At 39.3% G+C, this 14,875-nt stretch overlaps 1 protein-coding gene across 1 annotated transcript; it reads right to left on the bottom strand.

Moving 5' to 3' along the window:
• Nucleotides 1–3,679: 3,679 nt before the first annotated feature.
• On the bottom strand, nucleotides 3,680–14,623 carry CHMP2B (charged multivesicular body protein 2B). Its single transcript, XM_088522062.1, has 6 exons — nucleotides 14,475–14,623; nucleotides 12,020–12,111; nucleotides 8,586–8,780; nucleotides 6,128–6,230; nucleotides 5,073–5,179; nucleotides 3,680–4,913 (listed from the first exon to the last, which is right to left on the bottom strand). Exons 1-6 carry the CDS (start codon nucleotides 14,506–14,508, stop codon nucleotides 4,800–4,802), a joined length of 645 nt encoding a protein of 214 aa, XP_088378188.1. The 5' UTR covers nucleotides 14,509–14,623; the 3' UTR covers nucleotides 3,680–4,799.
• Between the last annotated feature and the right edge of the window lie 252 nt (nucleotides 14,624–14,875).

Here is a 14,875-nt window from a genome sequence, read left to right as displayed (position 1 = left end):
CCTTGTGTTAGTCTAAAAGTCAGTGGTTTGATAAAAGAAAAAAAAAAAAGCAAGCTAGAGATTTTTTTAGAGATTTTAAGGGTTTTTATTACTTAAGGTTTTCTCTGTGCTGTATTTTTACCACACACACTTTTACCAAAGATAGAGTGCATGAAGCTACAAAAAGAAGGCCCTTGTGGTCTGAACTAAGTACCCACACAAAGAATTTTTGCACTGTGAACTCCCATTTTCTTACATCCTACTAAATAAAAAGATAATCCCTTATTTCCCCACTGCTAGCCTTGAGGAAAAAAGGTGCCAGAGCTCCACCTACCAGAAGGACAGACATCAAGGAGCTAGATTAATGATCTTAGTACTCACCAGGGATAGATTACCAAGCCATTTCATTAGCCCTGCTCATTGTTATTAAAATATTCCATTATCATATATGTATTTTAGACTCTTTTCCCAGGACTGAAATTAAGACAGTACATAGAAGTGATAATTGCCAGATAAATTTTATTTTTCCCTAAAGCAGCCCTGATGATTTAAAAAACGTCTAGATAATAGGCCCACAGAAAGCAAGACAGTGTTCTGCTCAAGATCACTTGAAACTGTGTGTACAAGTTAAGCATTCTCACTCTATTGTATGTTAAATTATCTCTTGACAGCTGTTACAGCAACCACAAGCATATTCAGCTGTGGAAACTAGGTTCCTGGATTAAGAAAGCACATTTTTATGTCTGGGTTGCATTGTTATTGCCCTTTAATTTAGAAGAATTCTTAAATTTAATAATTCAAAGGGGAGAAATTATGTTATGTGCTGTCTTCAACTGTTCTCCTCACTAGTATAGCTAGTATAGCTTGTTACAGAAGAGTAAGACTAAGCATTAGACTTAGACAGACGTGCTGTATTGACAGATCATGAACTTTTCAGAAGGATAAAAGATACAGTTTAAAAGATTAGCATTCAGTGAACACAGTGACATGCCTCTGTGTACCTTATGCTATGCAATCTGGTGTTATGTGTGTCAAAACTACTGTTGTATGTGCATTTTATTTATATTCTAAGTTATTTTGTTGATTAAAAAAATCTTCTTAAAAATACTATGGGCCTGTCCTTTCCTTTGCTCCCTCAAATAAAGTATTCCTATGCATATGGTATTCCAAGTAGTGGTGTGTAGTTTTGGCAATACTCTGCTTTTATTTAGTTGTGTACTGTGCTGATCCATTCTAGCACGTTAAAATAGTTAATCCAAGGGCAGACTTATAGTAAAACTGTGATTTCCATTCTTCCAAAAAGTTGTGCATGTGATGGTTAATTTCAGAAGCGTATCAAAATAAAATTGAAAGTGACACATAATATGCTGTACAATTGTAAAAGAATGACAAAAAGCTAAGTGGAGGAAGAGGCCACCACCTAAACACATGTAGCTGGTTCCATGGAAATTCAGAGTCTTTCTTTTTTTTAAGCAGGGAAAGCTGGTTGCAATCAATTCAATGCGTTGCAGCTGCAACGTTCAGTCTTACCAGAGTGGTAAGTGGAGTTCTTCCCTAGGGACAACTTTTTTCAGCGGATTAAGGCAGCCACTTACTCTTGATTGCGAGAACAAACCATGGATAAATCATGAGGGGCAGATCGATAAACTTGGCAGTAAGACTGCAGAGGTGGCCATCTGCATTTCACTAACATGGGTCACACTGTTCTTCCATGAGACGCATGTTTCTTCTTGATATTACTTCTCCCATGGTTAACTTTAGGCAGTGAATTAAAAGCAGAATAGAGAACAATGTCAAAGATATTGTGCCAATGTATATATCTGTGGCTTCAACTGCCTTCCGCACACTGTGGGGAGTTCTCTCCCCCTCCCCATCTTGAGGATACAATAGACTTTGGAGAAAGCCCAAATAAAGGCAAAGACGACAACTGAAGGTAAGAGGAACAACTGATGACTTTGCATCTCTTCCACACTAAAAGGTGTGTGCACAAAACATTAGAGAGGGCTGCTAAATCATGAGTTGCACTGAAAGCCTGGATAGAGACACAATTTCACTATCTTGCCTAGTAGGAGTTAATTTGTGAAGCTAGAAGATAGCTTGAGAAAACAAAAAATGTGCTTTTTAATGTGGTAACTCAATCTGTGGAACTCCTCTGCCAGAAAATGTGAGTTTCAGAAGTTACTTACAAGGACAACTTCACAGATGAGAAAGACATTCAAAATCATTGTATAGACAGAAACGATATATGTCTCTGGAAATCCCCTAAACAGAAAATAGAGGCTGGAAGAGATAGTAGAGGAAGAATAATGTGTACTTGCTTTCCTCTTTCCCTGAGCATGTTTATGGAGCAGGGTTTTGGGTGAGCTACACCACGGTCCATTCCAGTGCAGCCACTTTTAGGCATATTACAGCTGGACTTGATGGTGAAGATCTTTTCCAAGCATAATGTGATTAACAACCACATTGCTCTTGGATGGAACAGTTCCACATTTGGCTGCTCTTAAGGTGTCAACATGAATAAAGGAATAAATGCAGTGCACACTTTTACTAAAAGAGGATCACAAAACTTGGTGCTCCACTAAAATAAAATCAATACTGTTGTGTGCCTAACTTCACATTATGATTTCTTGTTCAATGCCTACCAGCAGTACCCGGTCACCTAGTTAGAGGCAGAAGGAGCTGCAAATTTGATCACAAAGTCTTTGCTGAACACTGAATTCAAGCCACAGGCAACTTCAATAAATATTATGCCGCTCTACAGCTCAAGCTAAACAAATAAACCAACCAACCAGGATAAAGATTAGGATTCTAGATCGGCCCCCCAAAAACCTAGTAAGGTTTTTTTTTTTTTTTTTTTTTTTTTGTTACTTTAAGATTGTATTTTAATATTGCTGGAGGCAAAGAAAAAGTGCTGAGGAAGAGCACAGAGCTTGTACAAAGCTTCAACTCTCATAGCTCTAGTGCCTGAGGAACAGAACTATCTTAAAGACTACCCACAAAAAGTGGTAATTGGATTAAAATTCTTGTGGAAGCTACAAAGCAACCTTCACGACCCAAATCATACCTAATACAAATGCAAAGAAAGATGACGTGCAAGACTAACCCTACAGAAGACAGAGTCATTATAGAATAAAAAGACTTTTATTAGATTTTTACAAAAAGAGAAGTTTTTTTTTTTTTAAAAAGTCATATCAGATGTATGTAATATATAAGGTTACACACTCCTACCCACTGCCTCACAGATTCATAGTTTGTCCCTTACTTCCTCAAAGGGGAAAGAGCACCTGGATTTCTATGTCAAAAATCAAAGGCTCATCTATTTTTTTTTTCTGCTGACTTCAATCATGAAAAGCAGATGGTGTGATGACACTAGATTAATAGAGGTTATGGATTGCTGCTACACTTTTTCTAGCAGTAAAGTCTCTTCGAGAAGTTTGTACCTCCTGATTATCCTGGTTCCACTTTGGAAGGTAATATGCTTTTTTCTTAAAGCCAGGATGACTGCGTTGTTATGCTTCATGGGGTGGCCCCACTAAATCAGTGCAAGTGGGGGCTGAAGAGCTTTGCCACTCACAACATTGTAACTGGGAACTGCATTGTCAGACGTTGTCATCTATTTAGAATATCAATAGTTATCCTTTCTTTAGTCAGATGTACTCCACTTAAAGCTAATGCCATGCTGAGACTGTTCGGAAACCGCAGAAAAACCCTCACAGAACCAGAATAGGTTTATTATAGTGCTTTGACAAGTAATTATCATGTATCATCAAAAATTGTTCTCATGACAAAAATTGAGATATAGCTTATCAATGTGATCAATTGCATCTTAGTAAATAATACAATCGCGGACAGTTATTTCTCATTAAGAAATACTGTAAGATATATACAAATGCTTCTTCAGGCAAATGTCCTTTTTGCAAGTATGCAAATGGCATTTCTGAACAAGTGCATTTCTGAACTTTCATTCTGAGTCCTATCAAGTGTACACAGAGTTCTCGGTATTTTGTATCTTCTTCGGAGTTTACTCACCTTTCAAAGACTGCTTCTGAAAAAGTCACAAGAGTACAAGATTTATATACATAAAGGCACAGCAATTCTTTTGAAACTAGCTATGTTACAGTACAATAAGGTTCAGTCAGTGCCTTTCATGCAACAAAGTTCACTAACAAATGTGATTCTTTTTCCAGTAAAATTAACTGCACAAGGACTGCATCCTTGCCATTCAGTAAATGGAACAATCAGCTATTACTTAATTCAAATATACTACAGAGACGTGAAAGAAAGAAGTATGTAAAATGCTTTTCCTTTTTGCCAAAATTTATTAGATCTTCAAGGCTATTTCTCATCAAAATAAAATATTTTTCAACTAAAAGCAAAGGTAGTGTTTCTTTTACATTAAGATGGCACACTAATTTTTCTAGTGTTGGTTTTATAACAATAATAATATATTTTATATATAGGTGCTGTCCTAGGAGACCTCACCACCAGGTGCAGAACAGCCAATTCTAAAGAAATACGTAAAACTGAGATTAGAAGAAAACCTTGAACTCAGAGGTCATACTCAGATCACTTATAAATGATGCATCATTAGAACTAGATCCCTATTTGGCCCAGTGCTTAAAAAGACTGCAGGCAATGGACACAAGAAATGTAGTTCTTCCTGCCAATTGATTCAAAGTATTCTCCTCCCTCCCTAGTATCAACTTCAAGTCGTCACTTCTGAAGCTTCAGAGTTCTCCTAGGCTTCAGTTGCATTGAAGGAATATTTGCACTTTTACACGTCTGCAGCTAAGTAGGAAGGCAGACCGTAGAAGGCCAAACTAATCCACTCCCAAGGCTCTGAGCTGCCGTTCAATCTCTTCATCTGAAATAGTAGCAGCTTTTGATGTGGATGCAGATGGTAAGCTTCTGGCAGCTGATGGAGCTTTGGCCATCTAGAAGACAGCAAAAGTTTTCTTTAGTCAAAAGAGTTTGAGTTGTGACAGCCTGATTTCTACAACAAGGCTTTAAAATAAAGAATTCTAGAATAAACTATTAAAAACAAACACAGAAAGAAAAGGAATCAAGAGTTTACCGACTGAAAGTCCCCTCACCTTTCCAGAGATTTCAATTCCAATCTCATCAAGCACTTGGTTAACAATATCCTGGCTTTCTTCCTCTTCATCTGACGCATCAAAAATATCATCTAGAGTATCATTAACTTGGAAAAAAATTAAAAAAAAAAAAAAACACAATGCATTATACCAAAAAAGATTACAAAAGATAATCAAGTACCCTCTTTCTTGTTTCTCAAAATTCAGCAACAAATACCATGAATAAGACAAAGAACTTGCACATAGAACTTTTCTCATTTCTGCTTTGCAAAGCCTGTGAACATAGCTAGATTTAACTTAAGAAAAAAAATCCCTTTCCTCTTCCTCCAAAAAAGTTAAAATTTTAATTACTCAATTTCTGAACTACAAAAGCACATTTCTGAGCTGTTGAGCTGTTCATGTCTTGCTCAAAATACTGTTTTGAATCTACTAGGAGCAACACAGTGGCAGGGCTGGGAAGGCTAACTGCACCAAGAGGTTCTGCATAACTTGATCAACAGATGCAATCAGTAACAAAAAACACACACAAAAAATCCCAGCTAATACCTTCTCCTTGTCCTCCAGGAAAAACAAAACAAAACCACACCTTTGTGGTTTAAATTAAAAAAGACACACATATATATATCCCCTTATGCTATATACATAAAGCTGAAATGATCAGTAATCTCTAAATTAAAGTCAAACTTAAGTCTGGCCACCAGCCCCTGAACAGAAAATACCACAAGAACTAATAGCCACCAAAGGGAATTTGTCAAGTCCCCCTATTAGTTGTGCTGACATTTTGAACCAGTGTCAAGCCCCCTCCTTCCAGTAGATTCATTCTGGATAAATGATGGGCACTTCGCATGTTGATGGTGGGAATGGATTTATACATCTATTGCTACTAAAAAGCCTAAGGCAGCATCCTTCCACAGACATTGTTTTGATTGCTCTTCACTTACTATCAATAATCTCATTAATTCTAACTGTAATCACAGCATTATTTCTAGTCTGGTTCTAACCCTTCAAAATCACTGTGACCTGAAGTTAGCTACTTGTTACAATGCAGAACTTACTCATTTCTTCAGTCATCTCCATCTTCACATTCTCCTTCTGGAAATTCTGCATAGTTTGCAGCGTCTTCTGTGGGTCCATTTTCTTGTTAACTGCTTGCATTGTCTAACAATATAAAAAATATTTAAGATTAATCATACAATGAGACATTAGTAAGGGCCAATGTATGCACACAGAAAGATTAAAACTTTTCTAACAAAGAAAAACTTCAGACCAAATTTGGCCTTCTTTGCCCTCTTACATTCTGTAAAAACTGTGGATACACAAAGGATGAGTAAGTACAGTCAGCAGCTATTAAGAAATACTGCCATTTACTACATTAATAAATATGCTTTTACATGTATGCATCCTTCTTGCACTCCCCCCTTCCCTGACCTTTTATGAGAAAAAGCTGCCTGATCCTAATAAAAAGAATAGGACGGAATTACCTAACTTGTAAGCTACATATTTTAAAAACATAAAGGGTTGCAGGGTTTTTTTCCTCAGTTAGGAACATTTATTTCAAACATCACTAAAGTTTGAATTGGCATTCATTTCCTATCACTTAGGGGCATTAAATTCCTATCACTTCTTCATGCTATAATTTCATGGGGAAAAAAAATGAATTTTCTCGGAAAAACAAGTATCAAGGTGATCTGCAAGTACCCATTAGTTTAGGTCAACATTTGTACCAGGTAGAGATACTTCTGCAACAGTCATAATAAACTTCGGTTTTAGCATGAGTATGCAGGATTGCCTTTGCAGCCACTGCTATTTAATACTTCCTTCTCCTGTCCCAAAAAGCAAGCTACTGTCTCTCATGGCATGCCAAAAACTGAACATAAACATGAGCAATTTAAATGGAAAGTCTAATCATCTCTGGGAAGAGGAAAGAATTGGTTCATCAAAAAGGGATGCTATCAAATTTGTACAGCCACTACTGACTTTCTAGAAGCACTGCAGAAGGACTTCTGCCTTCGTTTCTGATTTTGTTTAAATTTCATAATGTATTAAGCTTCTATTATTACTTGAATTATAAGCATTGTATTCATTCACATTACGTGAACTGAAAAAAAAAATCTTGCTTGCATTACTGTTTTGGAATTCTTTTAATAAAATTATAGATGGATCTCAGAAAAAGAATGCACTAAAGTGATTAAGAATTTATGTATCTTGAAAAAATAAAGATAAGCTTATGAATAAAAGCCATGAGACTATCTACTGGGTTTTTACTACGTGTACAATTAATGCCAGACATGCTAAAAAGTACACACTTAGAATCTTGAAAGCTTAGCATTCATTCACTTGTCCTGACTGTTGAGGCATTTGATTGCATTTATTTTTTCAAAGATGGCCATAGGATACTTAGAACAATTTTTAAGCTTCAGAATTAACTGAAGATTTTTAAAAAATATTTTCCAAGCTTTCATTTTCTTTGTGAAAAAGAGAAAAAATGTTTACTTTAACATTGACCAAAATAATCTCTTTCCTCTCCAGCAAACATTACTCAAAGTAGTCCATGGAAGTACCTGCTGTGTTTCAGAAAGCACCTCTTTTCTGAATTCTGGTTTAATTTTTATTTAATATTTTACTGACTTTCTCTCTGTGTTTAATTTGTGACAGTTTCCTTTTAACCCACCTCTTCATGGGCTACTTCTGGAAGATGGAAAGTTTGCTGTAGAGCTCCTAAAAGAAACCTGATAAAAAAAAAGTCCTAGTAGTAATTACTTTCTGCCTTATATTGCAGTACATTGTTGGATATACTTGGTGCATAACTGAGTCCAGCTTGGGCTGTGATAAAAGCAAAACTTGCCCAGAATGTGTGCTAATTCTGTGCTTTAAACCTGGAGCTGAACAAACCAGTTTGCTAAAAGTAAACTCCCTACTTATCAATTCAGGGAAATTAGAAAGTTTGCAAGTACATGACATTTTCTGGCATCTTCTATGATTTGAGATTTGTGAGAAGAAAATTGCAATATTAATTCCCTAGAGCACAGAGAGTGAGAATGACACGGAATTCCTGACTAATTTATGTAGAAATATAAACTGGTAACCAATGACTTACCTTTCATACAAACTAGAAAGCTAGTGACACACTGCTCTGATTTCTGAGTGAAGTATACTCTATTTTTTTCCAAAAATTTGCTTGTGACAAGCAAAATTATGCAAGCAAATTATTTTTTCCCCTTTGTCTACTAAAAGAGTTCTTCCACTACATTATATTTAATTTTTAATCACGCAAACATTTCACAAAATATCTAACCCAACAAAGTATGCTTAATTAAGTGCTAACTGGCAGGACTGACTAGATCGAAGTTTCCTATATGAATCAAATTAATATTCTAAATGGCAATGAAGATACAATAGGAAAGTGTAATTTCATTCCTTCTGTGATCTTACACAAAAGAATTCAACTTCACTTTTACAAGCATACCTTAAGTTGCTTTCTAATGTAAATTATTTTATCTTGTAACAGCTTACTTTTGCTGTAGTTGACATAGCTCCTGCCATCTTCATCTGAGAGTTCATCACCTTTGTTTGGGTTGACATGGAGGTAACTTTAGAGCTAACAGCATATGTTCGATTTTTCTGCTTTCGAAGCTGCACAAGTTGTTTTGCTAGAACTTTACAGGCTTCTTTATTACCAGTCTTAGCCATTTTCTTTATTTCTAGTTCCTATTAAGGGAAAAAAAAAAAAAGATTAATTCTACAGAGTTTTCATTCATACGAATTCATACATTCATACGTAAGCCATAGCACTCTAATAAAATTCTGGAAATTAACTAGCCTCTTGTTTTTCAAGGCACACCGGTAAACTGATAGAAATACTCTTCGTGGCTTTCCTATCAGGGGTCTCTATAAAAGAAATGATGTTCTGCTCCCACCAGGCGGGAGGAAAATTACTTTTTGATGGTAAGGAATTCCCTAAAAGCCTGTTCTGCAACTTTTTCAACATAAACTTATACATGAAAATGTGTGAACATTCAATTCCAAATCCAGATATGGGAAAAGAAAAGGAGGGGAGAGGGGGAGAGGGGGAGAGGGGAGAGGGGGAGAGGGGGAGAGGGGGAGAGGGGGAGAGGGGAGAGGGGGAGAGGGGAGAGGGGAGAGGGGGAGAGGGGGAGAGGGGGAGAGGGGGAGAGGGGGAGAGGGGGAGAGGGGGAGAGGGGGAGAGGGGGAGAGGGGGAGAGGGGGAGAGGGGGAGAGGGGGAGAGGGGGAGAGGGGGAGAGGGGGAGAGGGGGAGAGGGGGAGAGGGGGAGAGGGGGAGAGGGGGAGAGGGGGAGAGGGGGAGAGGGGGAGAGGGGGAGAGGGGAGAGGGGGAGAGGGGGAGAGGGGGAGAGGGGGAGAGGGGGAGAGGGGAGAGACACTACTAAGGGCAACTAACTGCTTGGGCCATGACTCTAGTGTTAGATTTTTGCACTCATTGGCTTTACTCTATTTAATTTATGACAATCAAGCCATATCATCCATAGGATGACTTGGGGAATTTGTACGTTCTCTTCAATATTTTTTTTTCATAATTTAGAGAAAATCTTAAATAATCTTCCCGAAAAAAGAATTAGATGAAACTAGATAAGCACTAATTAAATCCTGTATTTGCCCACATAATATTGCTGGACTCAGCTTGGCACATAATAAAAGCAGTCCCTTTTTTTCTGAAACGAGATGCTCCAACTGCGCATCTTAAGCCTTAAGCTGGACACTCTACTTGCAAAAAAAACGACTTATTTATTGATACATAGAGAGACAGTAAAGCTATTTAGCCTGGAGATATCATGGCAAAGTTTGAAACAAACAGTTCTGCTAACTGGGATTTTCCAAAATATGCATTTTGATCTGCAACTTCATAATGCAAACTTTCTTAACCATTTTTCATTCAACTTTTTTAAGGAGAGGTTACCATATTAACACACATCATATATGGCTGATCATGCACTTGTTTTTATACATTTTGCTTAACGGCAAAAGCAGCGTTGTATTTCTTGAAGGGAATATACTTAATACAAGAACACAAACGCTTAGCTTTCTTCACCTGCACTGGAAGTCCAGAAAAGCGTACTATGAAGTAGGTATGTTCCTCTGAAAAGACAAGTGCTGCTCACCAGAATATACAGGACATCCATTCTCAAGAGAAATGCATTAGCTTTAATCATGATCTTTCATAGTAGTAAGTTTACTATAGAGATTGCACTGGCAGAAGATCTTTTCCAACAGTCCGTAATTTTTTAAGGGATACATCCTAAATACTACTTTTAACTTCAGTAAGCGCAAATCAGCAAGGAGTGTGAGATTATTCAAATATTATAGCCCTGAAATACATGCAAAGCTATCTCCTTTGTAGCTAGTTCACAGAGACCACAAAAACAAATCTCTATAGCATGCCAAAATATAATTTTCAGAAGCTCAAATATTGTGAAAGATGGGAAGGATTTGTTTGCACACTATGATTCTAAGAGTCTAACACTAGAAAATAGTGATTTTGTTAGTAAGATGAAACATCTAATTAGTATTTATAACCCAACTCTCAAAGTGAAATACAAACCAACATCAACATTGCAGACAACTGTAGCACAGGAATTAAACGCCTATATATAGTTGATTTATTTGTAATTAAGAACTTGGATAGTGGATATTATTTCCTTCTTAGAGGTTTCATGCAAGCCTATTCGAGGCAGTTACATTCTGGGAAAAAAGAAATATCAAAATTCATAAGTCATATGAGGTTACTGAACTGAAACAGAACTGACTGCATAATTTAGTAAGGTATTTTTTATGCTAAATATAACAAAGTTATCATGGAGTAATATCGCCTGTTTAAGAAAAATGTTCTTTCTCTGGAAAGAATATAACAAAATGTTCTGAGATTGACTGGCAAGCTTTCTGTCCTTTTTCACCTGAGCTACTTTTGAAAATTTGTACTTGTTGCCCATTGGTTCTCCCTTCCTTAGCAGTGGATTTTAACTTCTACAAAGATGTATTTCTCCTTATTGTCTTCTTTGTCCCCATTTCTAGAACAAAAATACAAAGCCAGAATACCTGAAACAATTTCCTGTCATAAATAATCAGAACTTAAAGGAGAGTCTTCAAGAAAATGAAGGTCTTCCGAGAGTCAGGATATTTCATGCTGAAAAATGCCTTACCTTCTAGTAACCTATTATATCTCCCACGTCCAAGGCTTTAAGAAATAACTAATCTCGGAGTATTTTTTTAATCTCATTTCCAAGTCCTGCTATTCATGTGACCTGCAGCCATCAGACACTAGTAAAAACTGAAGCAGTGACTGGATTTGCATAGCTATTCCCACAGTCTGAGCATGTCTTCATACATCAAAACCTACCATCTGCCACAGCAATTCAACCAGTTACACTGCCACACTGGTGTGGCATCCATTCACCAAACACTTGATAGCTCACTTGCACAGAGTTTTATATAAAATCTTAGTTTAGGTAGACAGTTGCAGGAAAACCCTACAAAGATGAAAAGAATAACCACAGTCAGGTTATGATTAGGTTATCCCTGTGGAGTTTGGAGTACTTTCTTCCACTGAAGAATCTTGATAGCCTATAAAAGCATTGAGCATTTCCATAAGGTTTATAAATGAGTGATCTAATAATTGAAAAGCTTTTTGAAAACAAAATAAGCACCTGAAGGAAAGGGAATGCTAAGGATAGAGAAGAAAGTATAATGCTTTTTGACTAAAGAACTGGATCTGACTTTTATTATGTTAAAGATTGAAAATTACTTTTAGATGGTAATTTTTTTCCAACACTTACCAATATCCACAATTTTAATAACACAGGTATCAAATGTGGAGACAAATTTTTCAGGATTCAATTATACACTGAGTCATACCTCAGCACTTCGTAAGTCTTCTATGATATTGAAAGGTTTTGTTGTTCTCTGTTATACTTACCAGCTGTTTTTCCTGTTTTTCAAGTGCTGCTCTATCTCTGGTAATAGCTCTCTGGGTACCTCTTAGCTCTCGATTCTGTTCCTTTATTATATCTGTAAAGAAAACATTTATAGCTGAGAAAAGTTTTCAGTACTGCATAAACATTTGGTCGCTGAGTGCTCTGCAGACATGTTGTATGTTGGACAATTTCCTTTCATTCAGGATGAACAGTAATGCCACCGATAGCTGACTAGACCTCAGCATTTCAAATATATGAAATACTGACAAAAATATTTTTTGCGTATACAATATAAAACCTATTTGGTAAGAAAAAAAAAAAAGAATTTGTCTTCACATGTTTCTTTGCATTATAGCAAGGGCCTTAATCACACAGTAAGGATTTTGTAAGCACACTTTTCCGCAGGTTTCAACTCTAACTTGGCAACAACATATTCCCTGTGAGCTCAGATCTCTTCAGCAAGACAGGCCCAACTGCAACAAGGAGGTCAGCTGATGAAATATTTTATCTGAGATCACAACACAGTTAAAGCATTACCAAGGCCACGAAAACAGCTAAGATACTTGTAGGTGCAAGTCCTGAATCCTGCTTTTCTCTGTTTTTATTCTGTCTCAGCGGAGACTTTTCTGCTTCACAAAAGTCTGGCTCAGCTTCAAGTCAGGCTACAAAGCCATGGTGTTCAAGCCTTTTCCATTAGCAGATGTTTAAGTATAAAAATAGACTTTACGCTTCCTGACAACAGACAGGGCAAGCAAGAGAGCAAGCTTGAACACAGTCTGTCAGGTGAAACATTTCATTCCTCAGGGGAAGTTTTTGTTTGTTTGTTTGTTTTTTCCCCACTCTTATTTACTAAATTACTTATTGGTAAGACCCGCTTATTAAATGCAACTATCATTTACAATATAGGGATTAATCATTCAAATGGCCTCCAACTTCTGTTAGGCTTTACAGCAAGTGTTTTGGCTGTTTCTAATGCACAGAAGTAACAACACGGGCAGGGCCTTGCTACTTTATTTATGGGGTTTGTAACATGTGAAAAATCTACCCAAAAAAAGGTTGAGTTACTATGAGAAATGAAACCATGAAGGGTAAATTGTAGAAACCATAGCCATGCTTTTTCATTTTTAATGCTAATTTTTCCAGAAACAGAAAAGGCGAATTCACATTGTCCTTTCCCAAAAAATTAGAGATACTGCAAAACATCCATGGCTGAAATGACTCCAGCCTTAATAGCTTCCAGCTGAAAGCCTCCAAACTTCAGTGGCATTTAAAAGGGGAAGACATGTACATATGAACCTTTCCCACCCCATCCATGAATAATTTTCAGCCTAATAAAAAGCCACTGCAAACAAACGCTGTGATACTGAAAAAGCGATTTCTTTTTATGGTGCTATTACTGCTCCCAGAACTATAGGCACAACGTCTCCAGGAAATGCATGCTTTTCTGTGGCCATTAGCAAAGAGCTGAGGTGATACACAACATTAAAACTGTGTCCTGCAGACCAGCACAGCAAGAGTGGAAGTGATTCTGAAGGCAACACTACAGGCAAGTAATTTTAAGCGGAGACAATAGCATACTAATTGCATAGCTGCATGTATGAAAATGAAAGAAAAGGAAAATGTAGCAGAATTAGATACAAGGCCACCCTCTGTAACACAAATAGCCACCCAGAGATCCCCGAGTGCAGAAAACCTTGGGAAGCACAAGCTCGGAGACCCCAGGAGCCGGAGCTGTGACCAAGTGGGGGGATGTTGAGGGTTTGCACAACGCTGTGTTCGTTTCTGATGCTGTTTCTGATTTCTGCAGCTACTGCCGCCTCTCTAACCCCCTTGCAAAGGAGGGGAAAGGCGAGAACTCGCATCCCAGATGGAGCAAGGGCCAGGTTTGCAACAGCGGAGCACAAAGGATTAAGGGACATTCCCGAGACTGCCCTTGGGCTTCCCACAGCACCTCTGCATGCCAGGGCACAGAGGAAGTACCTCGGAAAACTGGCTGGGCAGGAGCTGTTGTCACCCACAGTGCTCACGTCACCCACTGCTGTCACCCACACTGCTCACGTCACCCGCTGTTGTCACCCACTGCTCATGGGAGATTTGCGCCCTCTTCCTCTTCCTCCTCCAGCTCTGGCTGGAGAGAAGACGCGGGTGGGAGACACGCACCCCCCCCGGGGCACACGTCGCCGGGGGCGAGAGGCTCTCGAGGAGGCCCCACGCCACCCGCGGGGTGACACGAGGCGCCCGGGGGCGCCTGCCCGGCCCAGGCCCAGGGTGTCGGCGTGGGAGCAGCCTCGGGGCTGCCTTCCCCCACGGGCGGCTCAGGTCGGTCCCCGCTGTCCCCCGGCGCCCACGGTGGGTCCCGACGCCCCAAGGCGGCCTCTGCCGCGGGCCGCGCACAGGCCCGGGGCCACAAACGGCCCGACCGCCGCCGCCTTCCCCCCAGCCCGCGGCCGCGCTCACCGTCCACCGTCTTCTTCTTGAAGAGCGAGGCCATGGCGGCAGCGAGACCCCAAGCAGCCTCCTCGGGCTCCCTGCCGCTCCTCAGGTGACCAGGAAGCGGCGGCGCCGCGACGCGCCGCCCCGCTCCGCCTCCCCGGCAAGGGGCGGCCTGGGCCGCCCTCCCGCCTCCGCCTCTCGGCGCGGCCGCCGCGGGGCGCCCCGGAGCGGCGGCCGCGGCAGCCAGAAATAAAAATAATAAGTAAATAAAATTAAATTTTTTAAAAATGAAAAGATTACAAAGGTTTTGCTGGCTACAGGTCACGTAAACTGCCCTCCCAGTAGCACGGGGGGCGTCCTACGAGCGCTCCCGGCGCCTAGGCGCCTGTGTTGATATTTGTGCGTGTTCCAGAACTGTATCAAAA

The sequence above is a fragment of the Tinamus guttatus genome, unplaced genomic scaffold (assembly GCF_059628265.1).
Source record: "Tinamus guttatus ecotype Peru unplaced genomic scaffold, ASM5962826v1 Tinamus_guttatus_pri_ptg000144l, whole genome shotgun sequence".
In the NCBI taxonomy this organism is placed as follows: domain Eukaryota; kingdom Metazoa; phylum Chordata; class Aves; order Tinamiformes; family Tinamidae; genus Tinamus; species Tinamus guttatus.
Note: the sequence above shows the minus strand (reverse complement) of the source record. Positions and strands in the feature narration are given on the sequence as shown.